This window comes from Salmo salar, chromosome 05 (assembly GCF_965601325.2).
Source record: "Salmo salar chromosome 05, fSalSal1, whole genome shotgun sequence".
NCBI lineage: Eukaryota > Metazoa > Chordata > Actinopteri > Salmoniformes > Salmonidae > Salmo > Salmo salar.
This window is the reverse complement of record NC_138295.1, coordinates 76165665-76193458: the sequence shown is the minus strand read 5'-3', so window position 1 is coordinate 76193458 and position 27794 is coordinate 76165665. Positions and strand designations below refer to the sequence as shown.

General features: G+C 49.6%; 1 protein-coding gene across 6 annotated transcripts; it reads right to left on the bottom strand.

The window, feature by feature from the left end:
* Window positions 1-253: 253 nt before the first annotated feature.
* LOC106605880 (uncharacterized) lies at window positions 254-27702 on the bottom strand. 6 transcript variants are annotated; one of them, XM_082975579.1, is made up of 13 exons: window positions 27502-27682; window positions 26390-26420; window positions 20537-21249; window positions 14821-19168; window positions 7723-8032; window positions 7238-7411; window positions 7036-7127; window positions 3982-4055; window positions 3850-3895; window positions 3486-3621; window positions 3212-3375; window positions 2539-2633; window positions 254-2377 (listed from the first exon to the last, which is right to left on the bottom strand). In XM_082975579.1, exons 3-13 carry the CDS (start codon window positions 21104-21106, stop codon window positions 2264-2266), a joined length of 6123 nt encoding a protein of 2040 aa, XP_082831705.1. In that variant the 5' UTR covers window positions 21107-21249; window positions 26390-26420; window positions 27502-27682; the 3' UTR covers window positions 254-2263. The 6 variants fall into 6 exon arrangements, 4 of the variants coding, with proteins under 4 accessions (XP_082831705.1, XP_082831703.1, XP_082831706.1 ...); XR_014392415.1 differs by lacking the exon at window positions 26390-26420 and having other exon boundaries at window positions 3199-3375; window positions 27502-27702; XM_082975577.1 differs by lacking the exon at window positions 26390-26420 and having other exon boundaries at window positions 27502-27702.
* Window positions 27703-27794: the final 92 nt, after the last annotated feature.

The window sequence follows — 27794 nt, the reverse complement described above, 5'->3', positions numbered from 1 at the left end:
TCCTCAGATGAGGGTTGTGATGGAGGAAAACGCTGTATCACCTGGCCATTGGAGTCATTCAGCTTTACACCAGCAGATGGTGCTGTATATAACACATTTACATGTTGGTTATTTAGCAGTGGCTCCATTATGTGTAAGGAATATCCCACCAGTTACGCAGCGTCTTCATAAGGATGGAGGAGCAGCGATATTCATGGGCCTGTGATAGTATGAAGGGTTAAGTGCTTTAGAATATAACTAGTCCACAATGCTCTGTAAACAAAAACGCCATTTTATTGTTATTGATAATAAGGTCAATGTTTGAAATGACATTCTGTCAGATGAACTCTGTGGTATTTTCTCCAAAGACAGGTTATAAGCAGCAATTTAAATTGTACAACAAAGGGCTGGATTCTCACCGCATCGCAGAAGTATCACGGGAGATCTGCGTTATAGCTCCATTTAAATTTAAAGGCAATGTTCCCACGTTCGTGGAGACTGCATTCACGATAAACACTGCCTATGTCGGCCTAATCGGAAGTTACCTTTACACTTTAATGCGATCTTCCGCGATACGGATTGAATCCAGCCCAAAGTTACATTTCATGCAAACTACATAAATAACCCTTCACTATATTGATGAATGCTATAATATTCCTAATCACCCATTGGAAATAGTGAGTGAAGCAAATACACAGGTCAACTATAAAACATTCAACTTAGTGTTCAAAGTCAAACTAGAAACTGCACCAAAGAGAACTGTACAAATGAACGGTTACAAATCTCAGATTCAATTCATTTTCCTGATTGACCAAAATAAAATAAAAGAACATTCCATCAGTCAGAAAAAGTATAGAGGTGAAGAAAAGAAAGTCATATACAATCATAGCAATATTTAACATAGGTCAGTTATGTTTAACACTTTGTAGCAAAATGAAGGCCTTTGACTATTAACTTTAACGCTTAGATAATAACTATCAATTATGAAATTGATTCATTACATTACTTAGGTCAATGTTACTGCATTATCATTGGTACAATATAACGATCTTGAAATGATCATATTCACTAAGGCAATAAAAACTACTTGGTTTGATACATAGAAGGGTCTCTAGCTGGTACTGGTACTGATATTAAAGTTACTGTACTGAAATCCTTACAGGACGTATTGCATTTGGAGATTGAACTCACTTAGGCGTCAGTTTATTTACAACATGGCACTTTTACATTAAAGGCTTGATTCAATACGTAGAGCTGAAGAGAACATTAAAGGAAATGTCCCGCATTAGCGGAGACTGCATTCACGGTAAAAACTGCATATGTCGGCTCAATTGGAAATGACCTTTACACTTGAATCATGCTATAGCGCCGAACTTCAGCGACAGGGATTGAATCAAACCCTAAGGGCTGTGTATCGCGGAAGATCTGCATAAAAATGTAGAGGTAGGCCTCCCAAGTGGTGCAGCGGTCTATGGCACTGCATCGCAGTGTTGCGGTGACACTACAGCCTGGGGTTCGATCCCGGCTGTGACCGGGAGTCCCATAGGACGGCGCACAATTGGCCCAGGGTTGTCCGGGTTAGTGGAAGGTTTGGCCCGGAGGGGGCTTTACTTGGCTCATCGCGCTCTAGCGACTCCTTGTGGCAGGCCAGGCACCTGCAAGCTGACAGTCATCAGTTGGCCGGTGTTTCCTCCGACACATTCCGGTTAAGCAAGCAGGTGTTAAGAAGAGCGGCTTGGGTCACGCTTTGGAGGACGCATGACTCGACCTTCGCCTGTCCGAGACCATTGGGTAGTTGCAGCGATGAGACAAGATCATAATTGGATATCACAAAAAAGGGGGTAAAATTGTAAAAAATGATATTGTCATGGTAATTTGAGATTGAGCCGACATGCAGCGTTTACTGTGAATGTAGTCTGTGAGAACACGGGAACATTTCCTTTACATTTAAATCGAGCTATAATGCGGATCTTCCGCAATACGAATTGAATCAAGCCCTAAGACTCTATGCTCTCCATCCATCCCTTCCACCCTCTCTGACTATTAAATCAGACTGTCACTGGTCTGCTGACCATCTGTCAATCATTCTCAATGGTACAGTAAACAACAACACCCTCATTCCTCTCAGAAACAACGCCCAAAATCATCTTTATAACAAATCATTTCAGGGAAGCTTTTTCCCCCCAACACTAGTGCAAAGTTAGCTGAACTGAGCTACTTGGAAGAAGAAGAGAGACTGAGCTGAGATTTCCCCCCTCCTTCCTTCCTTGTCCTCTCTCACCAATCATGTCTGCCGCAGCTTCAGGAGTATGTTGTTCAGTCGCTCCTTCCGGACCTCCCTCCAGCCCTCCTCTTCCTCCTCCACCTGTTTTTTCTCCTCTTGTCTGTTCTGAGTGAGCTGTGGTGGGGGCAGATGCGGCATCAGGAGTTAGTTATAAGAATTAGTGACAGACAAAGAACTCCATATGAATACTTCAAGACAGCCCTCATGGGAGACACTAATGAGTGAATATCTTTACAGTTACAGTACAGGGAGAGCACTCAGAGGAGAGCACTCACATGGAGCGTGGTGCTGAGGGGGTTATGGGGGCACTGGGGATCACGAAGGGGCTCACTAGTCCACACAACCTTCTTCTTCACCGCCATTTGTCGACCTAGAGGGAGGGGAAAGAACCTTAGTGCCCATGGATGGTATTGTGTGTGTGTGTGTGTGTGTGTGTGTGTGTGTGTGTGTGTGTGTGTGTGTGTGTGTGTGTGTGTGTGTGTGTGTGTGTGTGTGTGTGTGTGTGTGTGTGTGTATATATATATACAGTAGATGTCCTTAAAATTCCTTTATGAGTGTCTGTTCTTAGCTGGTGACTGTTTGATGGAAATACATTTTGGTTGATAGTTTATGGGGAAAGCTGAACCTAGCTGGATGTTCTTGGACGGCAGTGAAGAGATGACAGAAATGGGAAAGCACTTATTTCTGTGGTTGGAAAACTGCTGTGTGTGTAATGCTGAATATGATATGGCTCAATAAATACTGTAAAACAGAGAGCTAAACTGAGCACTGAGATGAACACACACATTTATGTCCATATAAACATACACTCAGTACAATACTACTGAAAGACAATGAACACATTTAAAATAAAACACACTGACACACAGGCGCACACACACAGGCGTGCGAGCACACACACACACACCTACAAAAACTTAAACTAACACACACACTTGCTTCATGGACCTGACATGATGTGGCTGTTGTTGTCCCCAGTAGCTACATAGCTGGAAACTCCTCCTCCATCTTTCTCTCGTTCCCCCTCTCTCCCCCTCCTCAGGCGTATCTGTCTGTCTCTGACCCTCTCCCAGTTCCTCAAAAGGAACACGCGGTGCTTCAGGACGAACATCCTGACAATCAAACAAATACATAAATAAGATCATTATTTTGAGAAATGCACACAAACTACTAGTCTGCACCTCCATGTGTACTGACATGGCAGGTTGTCTTCTGTCTTTACCTGTCACTGGTGGTCATAGGCTCCATGTCCAGGTAGGGAAACAGCTTCTTACTGGGACTGGAACACTCCTCCTGGGGAGAGGGAGGGAGGGACACCCCTGTCTGGTGACTGGACAGGCTCTTCTCTTTTGGTTGGTCTGGGAGGAAAACAAAGACAGAGAGATAATGAGGTATGGATCCCTCCACACAGACCGAATACTTTCAACGTGTCACTGCAACAGTGGGATGTCCCCCCCCCCCCCAACCAAGTAGGATGGTAAGTCATGTTGAAGTCAAGTATTGATGTACACACTACAGTATTAACGTTGTGTATGGTATGCACCGTATGCACATACAGGAGCCAGCTGTGACTTTAGGGTACTCACAGGATGAGATCTCTCTGGTCAGATGAACATCTGGCTCTTTGTGGAGCTGGAACACACAGAGACATGGTCATTCAAGTGAGTGAGTTTATTCTGTGTGTGTGTGTGTGTGTGTGTGCATAGTGTGTTACACACCTGGTTGTGCCTGAAGAGCCACATGACGTCAAAGGGCAACTGAAAGTCAATACGTCTCATTCTTAGGTACTTCCCTGTGAGAGAAAGGGGGGTGTTAAAAACCTGACACACACAATCTCACTCACACAATCTCACGCACGCACGCACGCACACGCACACACGCACACACACGCACGCACGCACGCACACACACACACACACACACACACACACACACACACACACACACACACACACACACACACACACACACACACACACACACACACACACACACACACACACACACCATTCTGTTAGGTGACCTAAACTGGGATATGCTTAACACCCCAGTAGTCCTACAATCTAAGCTAGATGCCCTCAATCTCACACAAATTATCAAGGAACCCACCAGGTACAACCCTAAATCCAAAAACATGGGCACCCTCATAGATATTATCCTGACCAACTTACCCTCCAAATACACCTCTGCTGATTTCAATCAGGATCTCAGCGATCACTGCCTCATTGCCTGCATCCGCTATGGGTCCACAGTCACAAGACTACCCCTCATCACTGTCAAACGCTCCCTAAAACACTTCTGCGAGCAGGCCTTGGATATTGACCTCCTCCCGTCAGTAGAGGATGCCTGGTCATTCTTTAAAAGTAATTTCCTCACCATCTTAAATAAGCCTGCCCCTTTCAAAAAATGTAGAACTAAGAACAGATATAGCCCTTGGTTCACTCCAGACCTGACTGCCCTCGACCAGCACAAAAACATCCTGTGGCGGACTGCAATAGCATCGAATAGTCCCCGCGATATGCAACTTTTCAGGGAAGTCAGGAACCAATCAGTTAGGAAAGCAAAGGCTAGATTTTTCCAACAGAAATGTGCATCCTGTAGCTCTAACCCCAAAAAGTTTTGGGACACTGTAAAGTCCATGGAGAATAAGAGCACCTCCTCCCAGCTGCCCACTGCACTGAGGCTAGGAAACACTGTCACCACCGATAATCAATAAGCATTTCTCTACAGCTGGCCATGCTTTCCTCCTGGCTACCCCAACTCCAGCCAACAGCTCCGCACCCCCTGCAGCTTACTTGTCCTGCAGCTACTTGCCCAAGCCTCCCCAGCTTTTCCTTCACCCAAATCCAGATAGCAGATGTTCTGAAAGAGCTGCAAAACCTGGACCCGTATAAATCAGCTGGGATAGACCATCTCTTTATAAAATGATCTGCCGCCATTGTTGCAACCCCTATTACCAGTCTGTTCAACCTCTCTTTCGTATCGTCCGAGACTCCTAAAGATTGGAAAGCTGCCGCGGTCATCCCCCTCTTCAAAAGGGGTGACACTCTAGACCCAAACTGTTACAGACCTATATCCATCCTGCCCTGCCTTTCAAAAGTCTTCGCAAGCCAAGTTAACAAACAGATCACTGACCATTTCGAATCCCACAGTACCTTCTCCGCTGTGCAATCCGGTTTCCCAGCTGGTCATGGGTGCACCTCAGCCACGTTCAAGGTACTAAACAATATCATAACCTCCATCGATAGAAAACAGTACTGTGCAGCTGTATTCATCGAACTGGCCAAGGCTTTCGACTCTGTCAATCACCACATTCTTCTCGGCAGATTCAACAGCCTTGGTTTCTCAAATGACTGCCTCGCCTGTTTCACCAACTACTTCTCTGATAGAGTTCAGTGTGTCAAATCGGAGGGCCTGTTGTCCGGACCTCTGGCAGTCTCTATGGGGCTGCCACAGGGTTCAATTCTCAGGCCGACTCTTTTCTCTGTATACATCAATGATGTCGCTCTTGCTGCGGGTGATTCCTTGATCCACCTCTACGCAGACGACACCATTCTGTATACATCTGGCCCTTCTTTAGACACTGCGCTAACAAACCCCCAAACGAGCCTCAATGCCATACAACACTCCTTCCGTGGCCTCCAACTGCTCTTAGTAAAACTAAATGCATGCTCTTCAACCGATCGCTGCACGCACCTGCCCGCCCGTCCAGCATCACTAATCTGGACGGTTCTGACTTAGAATATGTGGACAACTACTAATACCTAGGTGTCTGGCTAGACTGTAAACTCTCCTTCCAGACTCATATTAAAGATCTCCAATCCAAAATTAAATCCAGAATCGGCTTCCTATTTCGCAACAAAGCATCCTTCACTCACGCTGCCAAACATACCCTCGTAAAACTGACTATCCTACCGATCCTCGGTGTCATTTTCAAAATAACCTCCAACACTCTACTCAGCAAACTGGATGCAGTCTATCACACTGCCACCCGTTTTGTCACCAAAGCCCCATATACCACCCACCACTGCGACCTGTATGCTCTTGTCGGCTGGCCCTCGCTACATATTCGTCGCCAGACCCAGTGGCTCCAGGTCATCTATAAGTCTATGCTAGGTAAAGCTTTATCTCAGCTCACTGGTCACCCTAACAACACCCACCCGTAGCACGCGGTCCAGCAGGTATATCTCACTGGTCATCCCCAAAGTCAACACCCCCTTTGGCCGCCTTTCCTTGTTCTCTGCTGCCAATGATTGGAACGAATTGCAATTAAAAAATAAAAATAAAAAATAAAAATAAAAAATCGCTGAGGTTGGAGACTTATATCTCCCTCACTAACTTAAACATCAGCTATCTGAGCAGCTTACCGATCGCTGCAGCTGTACACAGCCCATCTATAATTAGCCCATCCAATCTACCTACCTCATCCCCATATTGTTTTAATTGACTTTTTTTGCTCTTTTGCACACCAGTATTTCTACTTGCACATCATCATCTGCACATCTATCACTCCAGTGTTAATTTGCTAAATTGTAATTACTTCGCTACTATGGCCTATTTATTGCCTTCCCTCCACACCATTTGCACACACTGTATATAGACTTTTTCTATTGTGTTATTGACTGTACGTTTGTTTATTCCATGTGTAACTCTGTGTTGTTGTCTGTGTTGCACTGCTTTGCTTTGCTTTATCTTGGCCAGGTCACAGTTGTAAATGAGAACTTGTTCTCAACTGGCCTACCTGGTTAAATAAAGGTCAAATCAAAACTCACCAACATGTATGGGAGCAGGCAGGAGGCTGTAGTCTTGTTCTCCTGGTGTATATTCCAGTCTCTCTCTGTTCAGCTGGTTCTGAGAGGAGGGACTGGGGAAGAGACACATTTACACTAGGAAATGAATAGAATACACACCATTTGTGAAATCAATTCACAGTATGTGAAGTTAGTTTGTATGAACGGGTGAATGAAAACTCACTCTGTAGTTTTGTAGTCATCTGAGTAGAGCCCCGCCCTCTGAAACCTCTTCCTAGGCAGCTGGTCAGCTCCCTTATCTGATTGGCTGGCTGGGGTTAGGGATGGAGTTTGGGTTAGCTCTGATTGGCCTGTGCATATGGAGGGGGTGTGGGTGACTGGCTCACCTTCACCAGAACTAAGAGGAAGGAATAAAGTGAGAGAGCGAGAGATAGGATAGAGAGAAAGAAAAAGAGAGAGAAAGGGCACTGGCTTAGCACACAGTGCTGTCAACCATGTGTTAATATACTTTGTCTGTGTGAGGTATTAAGTCTTCAGTGCACATCTAGCAGCTAGTTGCAGGGTATGTAAAACAGCATGCATTTTCTAGACTTTCTCAGTAACGCTTTGATCGCTGTGGGAGTGAAATGTTGTTGCGTTAAACTTTGCGACCATCTGCGAGGGCACTCGCTGGGTCAGTTGGGATAAGGGTGAGTTCTGACGGTTTACCTTTGGAGACAGGATGGATGTTCGACCTCCTCTTTCTCAATGCACCTCCTCTTCCGTCTTCTCCTCCTCTGGCTCTGAATCACAGCTTCAATCACCTCTTGTACTGAATCTCCTCCTCCTCTGTTTCTGTCTCTGTTCTGGACGTCTGTCTCAGTTGGAGGGTTTGGTTGGCTTGTAGGAGAGAGGAAGGGGGAGACCAAAGGGGAGGCTAGAGGGTTCTTCCTGGGTCGTCCAGGCCCTCTCTTAGCCCCAAAACTCTGACCGGTTCTCAGCCACTTCAGTTGCCTCCTGCTCAGGTCATAGTGTGGGTCTTGAGTCCAGAGAGAAGTAATTGGAGCGAGGACAGGGAGCGAGAGAGAGAGATGAGAGAGAGGTGGGAGACAGAGAGAGGAGAAAGGGAATGATTGGGAAATAAAGAGAGGGGAAGAGAGAGAGAGGAGAGAGAGATGGGAGACAGAGAGAGGAGAAAGGGAATGATTGGGAAATAAAGAGAGGGGAAGAGAGAGAGAGGAGAGAGAGAGAGGTGGGAGACAGAGAGAGGAGAAAGGGAATGATTGGGAAATAAAGAGAGGGGAAGAGAGAGAGAGGAGAAAGGGAATGATTGGGAAATAAAGAGAGGGGAAGAGAGAGAGAGGAGAAAGGGAATGATTGGGAAATAAAGAGAGGGGAAGAGAGAGCGAGAGAGAGAGAGAGAGAGAGAGAGAGAGAGGTGTATATGTATCAGTAACTGAAAGAGCAGCAGTCTGTCTCAGTGTGTCCCTGGGATTGGGTGACTCTACACTTCCTTTGCACTGCTGCCTGGTATTCCCCTGAAATCATATACTCCCCTTCTGGGAATCACAACAAGCAGTCTCTCTCACTCACTCACACACGGTATGCACCAGAGGAGGCTGGTGGAATGAGCTTTAGGAGGACGGGCTCATTGCAGTGGCTGGAATAGAATCATTGGAACAGAGTCAATCTTTCCATGTATTTGATGTGTTTGGTACCATTCTACTGATTCCATTCCAGGCATTACAAAGAGCCCGTCCACCTATATCTCCTCCCACAAGCACCCTCTGGTATAAACACCCCCACACACACAAACACCCACACACACAAATTATACATTAGAATGTGTGTGTGGGCTGTGTGTGCTCAGTCACATATGTGTCTGGTTAGATGATGTGCGACTGCCAAACAAATCCATCCTCCCTCCTCCCCTCTCAAAAACAACTCTCTACCTCCCTCCCTCTGCCCTCCCTCTCTATCCTCCCTCACTATCAGTCCCCCGCCATCCCTCTATCCATCACTTCTCCTCAAGTATCTCCTTTCTTCCCATCTTTCCAAAATTCCCCAACATTAACACTGACTGAGCAGCCTTTCCTTCTAGGGTTTTTCCAGCCAGCCAGTGTACAGGACAGTATGTTGGCCAGCCAGCCAGCCAGTGTACAGGACAGTATGTTGGCCAGCCAGCCAGCCAGTGTACAGGACAGTATGTTGGCCAGCCAGCCAGCCAGTGTACAGGACAGTATGTTGGCCAGCCAGCCAGCCAGTGTACAGGACAGTATGTTGGCCAGCCAGCCAGCCAGTGTACAGGACAGTATGTTGGCCAGCCAGCCAGCCAGTGTACAGGACAGTATGTTGGCCAGCCAGCCAGCCAGTGTACAGGACAGTATGTTGGCCAGCCAGCCAGCCAGTGTACAGGACAGTATGTTGGCCAGCCAGCCAGCCAGGCAGTGTAGAGTACAGTATGTTGGCCAGCCAGCCAGCCAGGCAGTGTAGAGTACAGTATGTTGGCCAGCCAGGCAGTGTAGAGTACAGTATGTTGGCCAGCCAGTCAGGCAGTGTAGAGTACAGTATGTTGGCCAGCCAGGCAGTGTAGAGTACAGTATGTTGGCCAGCCAGTCAGGCAGTGTAGAGTACAGTATGTTGGCCAGCCAGTCAGCCAGGCAGTGTACAGTATAGTATGTTGGCCAGCCAGTCAGGCAGTGTAGAGTACAGTATGTTGGCCAGCCAGTCAGGCAGTGTACAGTACAGTGTGTTGGACAGTCAGGCAGGCAGTGTACAGTATAGTATGTTGGCCAGCCAGCCAGGTAGGCAGTGTACTGTATTGTTGGCCAGACAGCCAGACAGTGTATAGTACAGTATGTTGCCCAGCCAGCCAGCCAGTCAGGCAGTGTACAGTACAGTATGTTGGCCAGTCTGCCAGGCAGTGTACAGTATAGTATGTTGGCCAGCCAGCCAGGTAGGCAGTGTACTGTATTGTTGGCCAGACAGCCAGACAGTGTATAGTACAGTATGTTGCCCAGCCAGCCAGCCAGCCAGGCAGGTAGTGTACAGTACAGTATGTTGGCCAGCCAGTCAGGCAGTGTACAGTATGTTGGCCAGCCAGTCAGGCAGTGTAGAGTACAGTATGTTGGCCAGCCAGTCAGGCAGTTTAGAGTACAGTATGTTGGCCAGCCAGCCAGCCAGCCAGGCAGTGTAGAGTACAGTATGTTGGCCAGCCAGGCAGTGTAGAGTACAGTATGTTGGCCAGCCAGGCGGTGTAGAGTACAGTATGTTGGCCAGCCAGCCAGCCAGTGTACAGGACAGTATGTTGGCCAGCCAGCCAGGCAGTGTAGAGTACAGTATGTTGGCCAGCCAGCCAGGTAGGCAGTGTACTGTATTGTTGGCCAGACAGCCAGACAGTGTATAGTACAGTATGTTGCCCAGCCAACCAGCCAGCCAGCCAGACAGCCAGACAGGCAGGTAGTGTACAGTACAGTATGTTTGCCAGCCAGCCAGGCAGGCAGGCAGGCAGGCAGGCAGGCAGTGTACAGTATTATATGTTGGCCAGCCGCTCAGCCAGCCAGCCAGGCAGTGTATAGTACAGTATGTTGGCCAGCCACTCAGCCAGGCAGTGTACAGTATGTTGGCCAGCCACTCAGCCAGGCAGTGTACAGTATGTTTGCCAGCCACTCAGCCAGGCAGTGTACAGTATGTTGGCCAGCCACTCAGTCAGGCAGTGTACAGTATGTTTGCCAGCCAGCCAGCCAGGCAGGCAGTGTATAGTAAAGTATGTTGGCCAGCCGCTCAGCCAGGCAGTGTACAGTATGTTTGCCAGCCAGCCAGCCAGCCAGGCAGTGTACAGTACAGTATGTTGGCCAGCCAGCCAGGCAGTGTATAGTAAAGTATGTTGGCCAGCCGCTCAGCCAGCCTGCCAGGCAGTGTACAGTATGTTGGCCAGCCACTCAGCCAGGCAGTGTACAGTATGTTTGCCAGACAGCCAGCCAGCCAGCCTGCCAGGCAGTGTACAGTACAGTATGTTGGCCAGCCAGCCAGGCAGGCAGGCAGTATACAGTATTATATGTTGGCCAGCCGCTCAGCCAGCCAGCCAGGCAGTGTACAGTACAGTATGTTGGCCAGCCGCTCAGCCAGCCAGCCAGCCAATGTACAGTACAGTATGTTGGCCAGCCAGCCACGCAGTGTACTGTACAGTATGTTGGCCAGCCAGGCAGACAGTGTACTGTACAGTATGTTGGCCAGCCGCTCAGCCAGCCAGCCAGCCAATGTACAATACAGTATGTTGGCCAGCCAGGCAGTGTACAGTACAGTATGTTGGCCAGCCAGGCAGTGTACAGTATGTTGGCCAGCCAGCCAGGCAGTGTACAGTACAGTATGTTGGCCAGCCAGGCAGTGTACAGTATGTTGGCCAGCCAGGCAGAGTACAGTACAGTATGTTGGCCAGCCAGGCAGTGTACAGTATGTTGGCCAGCCAGGCAGTGTACAGTACAGTATGTTGGCCAGCCAGGCAGACAGTGTACAGTATGTTGGCCAGCCAGGCAGTGTACAGTATGTTGGCCAGCCAGTGTACAGTACCGTATGTTGGCCAGCCAGGCAGTGTACAGTATGTTGGCCAGCCAGGCAGTGTACAGTATGTTGGCCAGCCAGGCAGTGTACAGTACAGTATGTTGGCCAGCCAGGCAGTGTACAGTATATTGGCCAGCCAGGCAGTGTACAGCATGTTGGCCAGCCAGGCAGTGTACAGTATGTTGGCCAGCCAGGCAGTGTACAGTACAGTATGTTGGCCAGCCAGGCAGTGTACAGTACAGTATGTTGGCCAGCCAGGCAGTGTACAGTATGTTGGCCAGCCAGGCAGTGTACAGTATGTTGGCCAGCCAGGCAGTGTACAGTATGTTGGCCAGCCAGGCAGTGTACAGCATGTTGGCCAGCCAGGCAGTGTACAGTACAGTATGTTGGCCAGCCAGGCAGTGTACAGTATGTTGGCCAGCCAGGCAGTGTACAGTACAGTATGTTGGCCAGCCAGGCAGTGTACAGTACAGTATGTTGGCCAGCCAGGCAGTGTACAGTATGTTGGCCAGCCAGGCAGTGTACAGTACAGCATGTTGGCCAGCCAGGCAGTGTACAGTATGTTGGCCAGCCAGGCAGTGTACAGTATGTTGGCCAGCCAGGCAGTGTACAGTACAGTATGTTGGCCAGCCAGGCAGACAGTGTACAGTATGTTGGCCAGCCAGCCAGGCAGACAGTGTACAGTATGTTGGCCAGCCAGGCAGTGTACAGTATGTTGGCCAGTCAGGCAGTGTACAGTACAGTATGTTGGCCAGCCAGGCAGTGTACAGTACAGTATGTTGGCCAGCCAGGCAGTGTACAGTACAGTATGTTGGCCAGCCAGGCAGTGTACAGCACAGTATGTTGGCCAGCCAGGCAGTGTACAGTATGTTGGCCAGCCAGGCAGTGTACAATACAGTATGTTGGCCAGCCAGGCAGTGTACAGTCCCGTATGTTGGCCAGCCAGGCAGTGTACAATACAGTATGTTGGCCAGCCAGGCAGTGTACAGTATGTTGGCCAGCCAGGCAGAGTACAATACAGTATGTTGGCCAGCCAGGCAGTGTACAGTATGTTGGCCAGCCAGGCAGTGTACAGTACAGTATGTTGGCCAGCCAGGCAGTGTACAATACAGCATGTTGGCCAGCCAGGCAGTGTACAGTACAGTATGTTGGCCAGCCAGGCAGTGTACAATACAGTATGTTGGCCAGCCAGGCAGTGTACAATACAGCATGTTGGCCAGCCAGGCAGTGTACAGTACAGTATGTTGGCCAGCCAGGCATTGTACAATACAGCATGTTGGCCAGCCAGGCAGTGTACAGTACAGTATGTTGGCCAGCCAAGCAGAGTACAATACAGTATGTTGGCCAGCCAGGCAGTGTACAGTATGTTGGCCAGCCAGGCAGTGTACAGTATGTTGGCCAGCCAGGCAGTGTACAGTATGTTGGCCAGCCAGGCAGTGTACAATACAGCATGTTGGCCAGCCAGGCAGTGTACAGTCCCGTATGTTGGACAGCCAGGCAGTGTACAGTATGTTGGCCAGCCAGGCAGACAGTGTACAGTATGTTGGCCAGCCAGGCAGTGTACAGTACAGTATGTTGGCCAGCCAGGCAGACAGTGTACAGTATGTTGGCCAGCCAGCCAGGCAGACAGTGTACAGTATGTTGGCCAGCCAGGCAGTGTACAGTATGTTGGCCAGCCAGGCAGTGTACAGTACGTTGGCCAGCAAGCCAGACAGTGTACAGTATGTTGGCCAGCCAGCCAGGCAGACAGTGTACAGTATGTTGGCCAGCCAGGCAGTGTACAGTATGTTGGCCAGCCAGGCAGTGTACAGTATGTTGGCCAGCCAGGCAGTGTACAGTACAGTATGTTGGCCAGCCAGGCAGTGTACAGTATGTTGGCCAGCCAGGCAGTGTACAGTACAGTATGTTGGCCAGCCAGGCAGTGTACAGTACAGTATGTTGGCCAGCCAGGCAGACAGTGTACAGTATGTTGGCCAGCCAGGCAGTGTACAGTATGTTGGCCAGCCAGGCAGTGTACAGTCCCGTATGTTGGACAGCCAGGCAGTGTACAGTATGTTGGCCAGCCAGGCAGACAGTGTATAGTATAGTATGTTGGCCAGCCAGGCAGACAGTGTACAGTATGTTGGCCAGCCAGGCAGGCAGACAGTGTACAGTATGTTGGACAGCCAGGCAGTGTACAGTATGTTGGCCAGCCAGGCAGACAGTGTATAGTATGTTGGCCAGCCAGCCAGGCAGACAGTGTACAGTATAGTATGTTGGCCAGCCAGGCAGACAGTGTACAGTATGTTGGCCAGCCAGGCAGTGTACAGTATGTTGGCCAGCCAGGCAGACAGTGTATAGTATGTTGGCCAGCCAGCCAGGCAGACAGTGTACAGTATAGTATGTTGGCCAGCCAGGCAGACAGTGTATAGTATGTTGGCCAGCCAGCCAGGCAGACAGTGTACAGTATGTTGGCCAGCCAGGCAGTGTACAGTCCCGTATGTTGGACAGCCAGGCAGTGTACAGTATGTTGGCCAGCCAGGCAGACAGTGTATAGTATGTTGGCCAGCCAGCCAGGCAGACAGTGTACAGTATAGTATGTTGGCCAGCCAGGCAGACAGTGTACAGTATGTTGGCCAGCCAGGCAGTGTACAGTATGTTGGCCAGCCAGGCAGACAGTGTACAGTATAGTATGTTGGCCAGCCAGGCAGACAGTGTACAGTATGTTGGCCAGCCAGGCAGACAGACAAGCAGCAGCTGAGACAGTGACACATGAACAGGACTATACATAGAGACTAGTGGTTAACTAATGACTGTGTTCTGCTCATAGCTTCATAGCCCAGGGCTCAAACAGCACAGCAGGTGGCCAACTTCACAACTAGAGACATTTCTAAGATCTCTGGCAGATCGGACTGGAAGGGTTATTAACAGACTGAGAATGAACCAACAAATGAGGGGAAAATAATGTGTGCGTGTGTGAGTGTACGCGTGTATGTGTGACAGTTCATGTGTCATGCAGGTTCTCTGTTCATGTCTCTAACTTGCTGTGGTAATAAAAAGAACAGAGACTAATTTCCTCTCTGATGTAGTGATTACATTACCTGAGAGAAGGACAGTCTACCAACCTTACTACTGTCTCTGCTATGTGAAAACCTGCTGTCACTGTAGTATGTCTAGCCTGGGTGCCTGGCTTCAATAATTCTCTCTCTCACACACTCACACACTCACACACACACACACACACACTCACACACACACACTCACACACACAACATTCCCCCGTCTCACCTGTGCCTCTCCTCTCTGTCTGTGATGGCTCCTCACTCCTCAGTGACCCGTCTTGACTCCCTGGTCTCCAATTGTTTCTTCCGCTCCTCATGCCCCTCCCACTGGTGACAGAGGAGGTGAAGAGGTTGGTGTGTGTCGGGGGGGTGAAGGTGCTGTGACAGGGTGTGTGTCTCTCCCCCGCCTCTTTCTCTGACCCCCCCACAGCGGCCGTTCTCTGCCCTTCTGTCAGAGTGCCCCAGGTGGGATCGGGGGGTCTGAATCCTGCCCCCAGCCCCCCTCTCCTCAGCCAGGGGTTCTGCCGACCCCCCCAGCCCTCCCCAAACGAGGACAGGTGAGAGGAGCCTAGACAGGTGAGGGGCGTGTGTTTGAGCCTCTCTGATGATGATGAAGAGGCTGGTTTAGCAGAAGCAGAAAAGAAAGATGAGGGGTATTTGCCGTGCCTATGTTGCCATGGAGACTCCATCAACCCAGCACTCCCTTGTCCTCCAGTCTTTCTACTTTCTCCTGACCCTGTGGTGAACTCTGACCTTAGCTGTGACCCTGCAACTCTCTCCTCCTCTTCTTCCTTTCCGTCACGATCACGCTGTCTGTGACGATGTTTGTGTCTGAGCTTGTGTTCACTCCCCCCACAGACACAGGACCTACCAGGGATGGACCCTGCTGGACAGGAACGGACCCCGGCCCTCTTTCCTTCACCCCTAACCCCCACGTCCTCACCTCCACCTCCACCCAACCCAGCCTCCCTCAGCTGCCTGCTCCTCCTCCTGTGGAACCTGGCTGGGTTGAGGAGGAGGTGAGGGGGGTGGAGGTGGGGGTGGTGGGGGGCGTAGGGGTGAGGGGGAGGCAGGGGAAAGGAGGGGTGGGGGTTTGGGTAATGGGCCATGGTCAGAGGATAGCCTCTGTAGTAGCCAAAACCCAGAGGCATGGGGGTGGTGGAAGAGGTGGTGGAGGAGGACAGGGGGGTACTGAGAGAGGAGGGGTGGAGGTGCCCTGCGATACCCTGTAAGGCACACCTCCGCCCCTGGCCACAGTCACCCTGGTCTAGGGACTCACAGGGCTTGGTGGGACACCCACACCTCAACCTCTGCTCTGGCTTTCTGCTGCCATAAGGCAGGCCGTGGCAGGGGTGGGGGTGGAGCGGGGAGAAGGAGGGGTGAGGGGGGTAAGACAGGGGGTGAGGTGAGTAGTATCCACTCAAGTTGATTCTGTAAACGTTTGAGCGGAAATTTTGCGATGACAATAAGGAAGAGTGGCGTCTTTTCCCCCCACTCTCATCGAGATCCTGCCCCAGTCCAGCTCTCGCCCAATCACGGTGGCGACCGATACGGACCTCGCTGAACTGCCCAATGAGATCGTCCAGTTCAGAGAGGAAGTCTGGGTCGTGCGCGTGCATGAGCAGGTGCTGGTACTTCCTCTTGCGTTTGTGTTTCTGTCTCTTGTGTGTGTGGTGCCCGAGGCAGGGGCAGAGGTCCAGGTGGGAGCGCTGGTTGTGCCCTAGGCAGGGGCAGGGGGGGCAGGTATAGGGACATTCGTACCCCCTCCGCCTGTGCCTGTGTCTGTCTCTGGGTTCCACTAAGTCAGAAGGAGGCGTGTGTCTGGGGGAGGCAGAGGGGGGAGAGGGGGGTGAGGCTGACACTCTGATGGGTGAGGGTACAGGGGGGGGGTGTTCTAGTAACATGGAGGGCGAGGGTTGTCTCTGACCCTTCAGGTTGACCCCTAAACCTGTCCGGAACACTGACCTGGTGACATCTGAGGTCATCCCCATGGTTACCCCCCCTCTCCCTCGGCCCCTCCTCTCCCCCCGCTCTGAGATAGTGTTGTGGTCCATTCCAATCACACTGTCACTAGGCAACATCTCCTTGCTGTGTGATTTACTGATAGGTGAGGGTGTGGCCTCTTTCAGGTGTGCGGGGAAGACAGGCAGATGGGGGTGAGGAGGGTGAGGAGGGTGAGGAGGGTGAGGAAGAGGAGGAGAAGAGAGTCTGCTGGAGGGATGGTGGAAGAGGGGATGTCGTCCCTGACCTGGAGAACTCCTCTTTAGGGAGGGAGAGAGGGATGAAGAGGAGGAGAAGGAGGAGGAGAGAGGACGTGGTGATGCGCAGGAGGAGGAGGGTGAGGGGAGGGAGAAGGTGTGGGGGAGGAAGAGGGAGGGAGCTGGTTCTGTGCAGCCTCCATCACTGTAAGGGCTCTGGGCTCCACTGGAGTGGGTGAGAGATGGGGAGGGGAATGGGTGAGAGAGGGGAGGATGGGGCTGGGGAGAGGAGAAGAGAGAGGGACCAGAGAGACTGGTGAACAGTGTGGACTGAGAGGCAGGGTTAGAGTTAGCTGGAGCTTTGGGTTTGCGTCCTCTCCTCTTCCCCATGTAGATGGTCCCCCTCTTACTCACGTTGATCTGGGGACCTAGGTTACCCCCAAAGGAGGAGGACAGGGAGGGTGCTGTGGCCAACCCACACACCCCTCCTGCACCCCCACGAGAGTTCTCTCTACCTCCCTCTCTTCCTCTCCCCTCCTTCCCCCCTCCACACCCAGAAAGCATTTCCCTGAGTAGCCTCCTCCTCTTCCTCCTCTTCATCTCTCCGATGATGCTCCTCATCCTCAGCTTCCTGTTCCCCTTTTCAGAGGGGAAGTCTTTACCCCCCTCCTCACCTCCAGAGGGGGTCAGTGTACCCCTGTTCTGGTCCTGGAGAGTCTGTTTGGGGAGGAGGGGGGAGGGGGGCAGCCGTTTGGGGCGACCTCGTTTCCTGGGCATGGGGTTGGGGCTAGAGGGATTGGTGAGGGTGGGACTGTGATCCAGCACTGGGTTGAGCACATGGGGGTCCAGAGTCTCATCATGCCCATGATGGAGCACCTCAGCTCTGGTAGGTTTGGGGGAGTGTCTGGGTTGGGGTTCGTCCAAGCTCGAGGTTTGGGATTTGGGGCGACCCCTTTTTCTGGCCTGAGAGACGGGACGGTCAGGTCCAGGTGAAGGGCTAGGGTCAGAGGTCAACAGATGAGACTGGGTGGGGGGTGGGGGTCGCCCTGCTGGTCTGGGTCTCACAGGGGTTGAGGTAGAGGGGGAGAGGGAGGACGGACTGGAGGGTGGGGGAACGGAGGGGGCTAGGCATGACTCAGCTGACCGAAGGTTGGGTGAGTTGGTAGTTGCGGGTGTCTGGGGGGTAGTGGGGGATGTCTGGGGGGTAGTGGGGGTCTGTGGGGCAACTAAGGGGGCATCTTGGGGGCCATCTGGGTTCTCTGCCAGTCTCTGTGCCCGGTTCACCAGCCTGGTCCAGCTTGGCCGTCGGGTCTTACGTTTCTTCAGCGGACGGCTGTCCTGCTCTCGGGGGGAAGTAGGAGGAGAGGAAGAATGGAGAGAGAGAGAGGGAGGAGGGAGGGAGGTGAGGGGAGAGGAGGCAGTGGATGGGTTGGAGGGAGAGACGGTGGGTCTTGAGGGGGCACCAGTATCATCTGATTCCCCTGTTCCTCTGGTCAGGTCTGGGCTGGGTGTACCTGTCTTCCTGCTCTGAACCTCAGACAACATCTGACACTTTGTAGAAGAGGGCGATTTATTCATCCTCAAGTCTCTGGGCTTCTCTCTTTCCTTGTCCTCGTCCCCATTTCTCTCCTCCTTCCCCGTCATATCCCTCCTGCTCTCATCCATCCCAGTTCCCTCCTTCCCTCTCTCATCTCTGTCCATCTTTGGACTCTCATTCCTCCCTCTGTCCTCCTTCCCTCTCCCCTTCTCCCCTCTCTTGCCCTTCCCTTTCTCACCCCTCGCTTTGTCATCTTTCTCTTTCTTCTTCTTGGCTTTCTCTTCCTTCCCTCTCTCATTTCCCACAGAGGACGGTAGTAATGGTCCCCTGCTCAGGCTGGTGAGGGAGGCAGCAGGACTCAGTCTCCCATCAGCCACTGGGGCTCCTCTCTGGTCTGGAAGTAGGGGTGTGGATGGGGGCGGTGTAGGAGGGCAGCTGAAGCCTGTAGTCCTCTCCTGGGCTGCAATGTCAGCCTGATGGGGGCTGGAGGCTGGAGGTCTTGTTGTTGAGTTCACGTTAGAGGGGGTGGCTGAGGAAGAACAGTTCTGTTTGCGACCTTTGACCTTTGTGAGTCTGGTAGGATGGCAGGTAGATACTCCCCCATTCAGCATACCTCCCTCCCCCTTAACACCTGCCTCACCGCTAGGGTCCTTTACCAAGGGGGAATGGGGTGATGAGGGAGGGGGGGAATGGGGAGATGAAGCTGTGGGGTCAGAGGGGGTTGCCTGGTCCATTTGGGCAGGTGAGGGTAGTTTGCTGTGGGCATCAGGTGGGTCAGGGTGCCTTGGTTTCTCCGGTAGGGTGTCTGACTTCTTATAGCCCAGGTTCACAGGGACCTGCTGGGATGAAAACATGGTTATAAACACATTGTTATCAGATCAGATTGGTCATTTATTATGTCATCTATCAGAAAAGATCTAGGTAATTTACAGGTAAAGATTTTAATATAATCAAAAATATTTGAAAGAAATATTTCTCCAAAAGAATCCCGGTTAGACCTATGATAGAGTTCTGTTCATGTATTACACAATTGCTATTTTCTAATAATTTACAGCATTGTGCCCTTGTTGACAAGGAAGTAGAGGTATGTAAATGTAATGTGTTTCAGAGCTGCATAGTTCATTAGCATTAGTGGGTCAGAGAGAGGACAGGGAGAGGAAAGAGAAAGAGGGAGGGAAAAGGAGAGCAAACAAGAGAGAGAAACAGTAAGGGTGGGGTGCTGGTGCAAGCCTGTTGGAAGACAGCTAAAGGACACAATGACAAAGAGAGAGAGAGAGAAAGAGACAGAAAGAGAGGAAGAGAGGAAGAGAGAGAGAGCGTGAGAGGAAGAGAGAGAGAGAGGAAAGGAGAGAGGAAAAGAGAGAGAGCGAGAGAGACGAAGAGAGAGCGAGAGAAAGATAGAGAAATTAGGACAAATGGGAGGAGAGAAGCTGAGGTGATGGAGACTGAAATGAGGTTGACCCAGCAAGAGGAGAAATTGAGCGATCGAGAAAGAGAGAGAGGTGGAGAGAAAGAGAAATGAGAGCAGGTAGAGAAAAGAGGGGAGGTAAAAATAGACAGAGAGAAAGAGACAGAGTAGAGAGAGAACTAGAGAGCGATCGAGAAAGAGAGAGAAAGGCAGCTGTGCTATTGGTAGCTATAAATGGCCACGAATAGAGATGAGGAGGCTTGACATTTCATGCTTGTCCTGTAATTTGGGAGCTGCGTTGTTGCAGCCTGACTGGTGTGTTTGCAGCTAAAGCAATAATCTACTCTCTGGGGTGGGTGATTGTCATAAGAGCTGATGGACCAATGTCTGGATCAGCTGCTAATAGTTGCTGTGCTGTGTGACTATTAATAGTCCTGTTCTCTCTTCTAACACACCACTGCTGCTGCTGTTTAACTTTCTCTATCCAGACAATCACTCACTTGACCTTATTATTATTAGAAACCATTAGGAACCGCTGAGTGTTCTGGACCGGATAGCACGCCTGCTGGGGGATGAATAGGAAACACACATACTGAACACTAATGCATATCATGCACAAGCCTACATAAATGTGTAATAATATATAATTGTGTCAAATGTGAATACTTCTTCACACTGGAGAGATTTGTAGGGGAGCCGGTGTATAAAACAGAACTGAAGTACTAGTCAATGTAATAAACTAGTAGCAAGCGATTAACAGGTCAGGTATTCAGTGAGGTAGTAGTGGTTCTCTTCTTACCTGTTTGGCTGGCGCAGTCTGAGGGTTGGCTGGGCTGGGAGGGGTGGTTGTAGGGGCTGTTGATGATGATGATGATGAAGACGGAGGCGAGGAGGAGTGTATCTTCCTGGTCTGGGTGGTGCTGGGGTCTGACCCCTGGTTCTGCTCTCCGTCCCCCTCCTCCAGAGGGCTGTTCCCCTGCCCACTCCCCCCTCCCTCCTGACTCCCCCTCCCTGCTGCCCCCCTCCCAGGCCTCTGGTATGTCCTGATGGTGGGTTTACACTCGTAGCCCTCCAGGGTCCTGGGGGGTTTCTTGGTGTGTTTGGCGGTTTGGACTCCGATCCTCAGCCTCACATTGCCCTCAGTGCAGCTCCTCTCTCTGCCTGGGAATGGGAGCTGTCTCTGCCCTGCAGCACCACAGCGCCCCTCAATGAGCACCTCCAGTACTGCACCACCTGCTTCCTTCTCTATCCTCTTCCTCGTCCCACCGCCTACCTCTTTCTCTGGGTACTGCTGTGGTGGGGTTGTGGGGAGGAGAGGCGGTGAGGATGGTGGAGGTAGAGATGGGCCCCCCTTCGCTCTCTGGTCCATCAGAGATGTGAGGGGGGAGGGGTGGGGGGTGAGGCACCCAGGGTGGGAGGGAACAGGTATTGTTCAGAGATTAAATATCAAAAAGCTTTCTTGACCCAACTGTCCAGCACTCTGTCCCTCTCTGTCTGTCAGTCAGGCTTGAACTGAGAAGGATGGAGTGAAAGAGAGAAACAGACAGAGAAAGAGGTCATTTCACTGACACCAGACATTAGTAGCAGCAATACAACAACAACAGGAGAAGTCTCTGTCAGCTTTACTGAAAAACAACAGAATGACAATCCAAATGTAAAGTACTTTACAAGAACGTGAAAACACAGAAACTATACTGCCTCTATGGCACTTAATATAATGCTTACAACAGACGACAAAGACACCAGTTAAATGTCAGCTTACAAGTAGGCTATGTCCTGTTCTCCACTGCAGCTGACCACAGCATCACCCAGCCTGGCAACCCGACACTATACTAAACCCTACAACTGGAGTCAGCTCCCTCTCTTTCCTCCGCTCTCTCCGGCCAAAGTCCTGAAGAAAATGCTGCAATACAATTTCCCTAGCCGCGTGTGTATGTGTGTGTGTGTGTGTGTGTGTGTGTGTATGTGTATATAGTGTGTGTGTGTGTGTGTGTGTGTGTGTGTGTGTGTGTGTGTGTGTGTGTGTGTGTGTGTATGTGTATAGTGTGTGTGTGTGTGTGTGTGTGTGTGTGTGTATGGTGTGTGTGTGTGTGTGTGGTCGTATGAAGCAGATGGCAGTAAAGTCACTCAGGAGATGATTCAGATGATGACCTCACTGATGACCTCACTGAACGGAACCCCAGGGGACCAATCATACTCAGCAGAGCAGCCCTTTCCAAGAATGCCTGCACTTACTGGAAAACTCTCTTCAAATTCTTTAAAAAGGTATCATTCCTTCCTTCCTCCATCTTTCTTTCTTTCTTTCATGAAGGGATCACAGATATAAGGGCTCATGCTCGATACCAACTTCTACTTCTCTCCACACCACAACCCTGCTACCTTTCCCTCCCTCCCTCCCTCCCTCCCTCCCTCCCTCCCTCCCTCCCTCCCTCCCTCCCTCCCTCCCTCCCTCCCTCCCTCCCTCCCTCCCCTCTACTGTACTCTGCCTTTCTCTCTTTTCTCTCCAACCTTCTCTGTTTCATGTCTGTCAGCAACCCTTTGCAACTCTCTCTCTCGGAACAGACCACACAGTAAAACGGTCAACCCAGCACCAGGCACCGTATCCATGTTAATGAAAACCATATTTCCTCCCCCTCTTCTCTTCATTCTTTTTCTCCTCTTCAACCTCAATCCTTCCATTCACGTCCTCCAGAACGTTCCCCTCCTCCCCTCTCAGTAGTGGTGTAACACCAATCCGTAGGAACGGGCAAAACTTATTTTTGGAAACGACTGTGAATTCCTCCCCCTCCCCTGGTTTCCTCTAAGTCAAGTAAGCTTTTCATTGACCCCATTGTAAATGGACTTTTAATGTGATGCTATGGCAAGTAACACACCCAACAATAACGTTCCTCTGAACAGCCATACTTTACTCTACTCTCTCTGTCTGTCTCCCTCTCTCTGTCTCCCTCTCTCTGTCTCCCTCTCTCTGTCTCCCTCTCTCTGTCTCCCTCTCACACATACACACTTGCTCTGTAGTCTATGTGCTGACCAATACACGCCAAAACAAACACCATCTCCTATAACTCTTTCCCTATCATCCCCTCTGTCTCATTCCCCTCTGTCTCATTCCTCTCTCTCTCTTCATTTCCTAATAAAACACACCCTGTTGTACATTCTTTACTCTCTATGGAGAGCCTCTTACGAAACAACTCATCTGTCTCTCAACAGTGCCTTGTCCTTCTCCTCTGAAGAGGCTTCCAGTCAGACCATGTTATCATATAGAGCTCAGTATCTCTCAGACTACTGGTCACCTCTACAGTGACCACTACTGTGGCCTGACCCAGATAGACACACAGACACAGAGAGAGAGAGAGAGAGAGAGAGAGAGAGAGAGAGAGAGAGAGAGAGAGAGAGAGAGAGAGAGAGAGAGAGAGAGAGAGAGAGAGAGAGAGAGAGAGAGAGAGAGAGAGAGAGAGAGAGAGAGAGAGAGAGAGAGAGAGAGAGAGAGAATACATATTGTGGAGGTCACAGTGGCATGAAGACATGGTGAGATAGAGGACAGTATAGTACAGTATACTACAGTACAATATAGTATAGCCCTGTTTGTCAATACAATGTCAAGTTGGCTAGATTGAGTGACAGGTTGAAATACCTTTAATTTTCAGAATATGGCATTATAGAATAGGTGACATTACGTGTTTAGATAACACAAGTACAAGTGCCATGAGTCAACAAGCAGGCCCACACGTAGCCTACATGTAGATAGACTGAGGAAAGAGGTGTGGCCAATACATACTGGACAGAACAAAAGCTAATGGTATTATTCACTATGACTAAATACGAATGTTATGAACCTCAGTCCTATAAACAGCCTGTCTGTCTGTTCCAAGGTAGTGTCTGTCGTGCTAACTAACCAGCAGTCAACGATATCGCAACATTAAAAGTAGACTCAGCGATATGACGTAGATGCAGAAAGTAAACAGCATAGTGGGTCAATTTTCGCAACAACTACTGTAATTGAGCATTACAGTCTCTGTTTTGATGCCCTGGCTACCATGCTGTGAACAGCGTGAAGCGAACCCCTGCACATGCGCAGATACTGTGTGTGACTGAGTGAGAGTGAAGTCTTGCATCTTGCTCATCTCAATATCTCCGGTGCTGCTCGTGGCAAAGTAATTTCGCTCAGTCTGCCTTTAAGCAGCGGGTCTACAGCTATTGCGGATGTCAGAGTGATGGATAGACTTGACACTATTATCATTGTGATCCTCTGCACTCAACAAGCAGTGGGTTAAATCATTGTAAGGGCCCTCTCATATCCAACCATCTCCATCAGACTGTCACTGTTATCAGCCATAACTACTAGTACATTAGCATCTCTATGACAACACACTACTGACAGAGCATCCCATTATACGCTATATATATCGGATGGGGCCACAGTGTCTCCTGACCCCTCCTGTCTCAGCCTCCAGTATTTATGCTGCAGTAGTTTGTGTCGGGGGGCTAGGGTCAGTCTGTTATATGTGGAGTATTTCTCCAGTGTCCTGTGTAAATTTAAGTATGCTCTCTCTAATTCTCTCTTTCTCTCTCTCTCTCTCTCTCTCTCTCTCTCTCTCTCTCGGGGGACCTGAGCCCTAGGACCATGCCTCAGGACTACCTGGCATGATGACTCCTTGCTGTCCCCAGTCCACCTGGCCATGCTGCTGCTCCAGTTTCAACTGTTCTGCCTGCGGCTATGGAACCCTGACCTGTTCACCGGACGTGCTACCTGTCCCAGACCAGCTGTTTTCAACTCTCTAGAGACAGCAGGAGCGGTAGAGATACTCTGAATGATCGACTATGAAAAGCCAACTGACATTTACTCCTGAGGTGCTGACCTGTTGCACCCTCTACAACCACTGTGATTATTATTATTTTGACCCTGCTGGTCATTTATGAACATTTGAACATCTTGGCCATGTCCTGTTATAATCTCCACCCGGTACAGCCAGAAGAGGACTGGCCACACCTCATAGCCTGGTTCCTCTCTAGGTTTCTTCCTAGGTTTTTGCCTTTCTAGGGAGTTTTTCCTAGCCACCATGCTTCTACACCTGCATTGCTTGCTGTTTGGGGTTTTAGGCTGGGTTTCTGTACAGCACTTTGAGATATCAGCTGATGTAAGAAGGGCTATATAAATACATTTGATTTGATTTGATAATTTGATATACAAAAGTATGTGGACACCCCTTCAAATGAGGGGATTCGGCTATTTCAGCCACATCCGTTGCTGACAGGTGTATAAAATTGCGCACACAGCCATGCAATCTCCCCAGACAAACACTGTCAGTAGAATGGCCTTACTGAAGAGCTCAGTGACTTTCAACGTGGCACCGTCATAGGATGCCACTTTTCCATCAAGTCAGTTCATCAAATGTCTGCCCTGCTAGAGCTGCCCCGGTCAACTGTAAGTGCTGTTATTTATATTGTAATGTGGAAACATCTGGGAGCAACAACGGCTCAGCCACAAAGTGGTAGGCCACACAAGCTGACAGAATGGGACCCCTGGGTGCTGAAGTGTGTAGCACATAAAAATCGTCTGTCCTCAGCTGCAACGCTCACAACCGAGTTCCAAACTGCCTCTGAAAGCAACGTCAACACAATAACTGTTCGTCAGGAGCTTCATTAAATGGGTTTCCCTGGCTGAGCAGCCAAACACAAGCCGAGCAGCCAAACACAAGTGGTGTCCTTCCCGAAATGGTTTGTCAAGATCGGTGTGCACTGGCATGCACAGAGCCCTGACCTCAACCCCATCGAACACCTTTGGGATGAATTGGAACACAGACTGCAAGCCAGTCCTAATCGCCCAACATCAGTGCCCGACCTTATTAATGCTCTTGTGGCTGAATGGAAGCAAGTCCCCGCATCAATGTTCCAACATCTAGTGAAAAGCCTTCCAGAAGAGTGGAGGCTGTTATAGCAGCAAAGGGGGGGGGGGGGGGGGGGGGACCAGCTCCATATTAATGCCTATGATTTTGGAATGAGATGTTCGAAGAGCAGGTGTCCATATACTTTTGGTCATGTAGTGTTGATACATGATACATGATAGTGTACATGATAGTGATCGGTTGAGATACTCACTTGTGTGATCTACCCGCGTTCACGGTGTCACTGTCATGTCAACATTACGCACTAGTTTATTTTGCGAATGGCGATGGATCGTGTGAACTATGGTAGCTTGTAGGCATTACGCACAGTGCACACATAACGTAGGTGATGACATGACACGTGCCATTGTTGTTGTTGTCATTCATATAGCCTATATCATAGAACATTTACCAATAATACATATAATTGCACAACGAATTTAACCATTAAACTATTACATGTCTGTCAATTATCACAATTCTCTATGATGATACAGTCTTTTTTTGTGTGATGAGTCCATGCCCCTTTCCCCTCCCTCATCTGTCCTCTGTCTACCTTATAATACTTGTGTCAGCAACATTGGCTTAATAAATATTATCACAGTCTGTGAAGGGAAAATTCAACCCTGGTCCCACACCCCCATAATAAATTATTTGACAGATGCAATATTGTTGCAACGCTGTGATACAGCACGCTAGCATATACTTACTAACTAACATAACATGATGGTTTGATATGCTACAAAATTAGACATATTCGTGCTACTTACCGAGCGTGCGCGTCCCAGAACTGCTTTTAGCCTACATTAGACAAGATAAGAGAGCTTGGTGATACTGTCCTATCCTCTCGACAACCGTCAACAATCATGCGATGTATTCAGATATTGGTTTGGTTACATAACTAAAGTCGCTAGGCCTACTCCTCCTAGGAAACCCTACGCATAGGCTGGCTGGATACAGAAGAGAACAACATTTGCGCGGCGGTTTTCATAGCGCTGGGTTGAAGACACTACAGTAGCATTCTCCGTAGTAACTTGTCTCGACAGCTAGGTGGAGAGCTTGTTACAGTACTGCAGGCGAAGACAAGTAGATTCAGCCGCGGAGTCGATGGTTACGGGCCGGGGCATAATTATAATAATGCTGCAAATTCACGACAACTAATACCAATAATAGATTGTATTTTGAAAATAACAATAATTTCATACCTTGATTACATTGAGACATGATCACATACAAAAGACATGTCTCTTTTTTAATGTGGTATACTTGGGAACATATTTCCTAAATTAAACAAATGTGTAGCTGAATTCCTTGTGATTTTAGTCTTTTTTTTTTACATAAACAAAATCCTATGTTTTATTTTGTAATACAAAAATGGGGGAGGTGGGGTATCAGTCGCGGGACAGTTTTGTTTAGTTTATTTTGTAACTATTTCTCAGCCAGCCAGGAAAAGGGAAAGTTCGGCTACATTGTTTCCTTCAGACTGATCAGATCGTGCACTGTGCTAGAGGACGGTGAACGCCCCCCGTGAGGCTGCGTCATTCTGTGCCAAAACATTGTTGACAGCTAGGCTTTCTATTCGATTGCATAGTTGCGAGCTTCACTCTTAATAAATGATGAGCACATACGCCAGCAATCTCTTAGCAAAGGCAACTTTCATGAGAAAATGTATTCAGAAGCTATATGTGCAGTTGGCCGAAATAATAAATACCTCAACAGTTCAATGTGCATCTAAATGATTTTAAAAAGTACCTAAAAACTTATGTTCACAAAGTACCCTAAATTATTTAGAAATACATAATGATATTAAAAAAAAAAGAACAAAATGGCGACGACATATCAAGCCTTGCTTTCTCTTGGCCCTTCTTTCCCAAGCAGTTACCTGTTTGCATATCTGAATTCGTTCCTTGCGCTACCCGGGCACGGTTGAAGTCAGAGCGGACTGAAGCCCATTCACAAAACCGGGGCTTCTGAGCGGAAAGCGCCCGTAGTAGAAGCACTGAGTAGAGGGTTACAGCAGTCTCAAACAAGCTGAAAGCAACACACCGCACTCTTTCAGGAGCTCCAAGAGGCGGGAGAGAAGGGAGGGAGAGAAGGGTGATTGATGTGCGCTATGGGAGATGCAGTAGATTGTAAGCCTATACAGCCAAAGCCTACTGTTTTTTTTATTGTTTA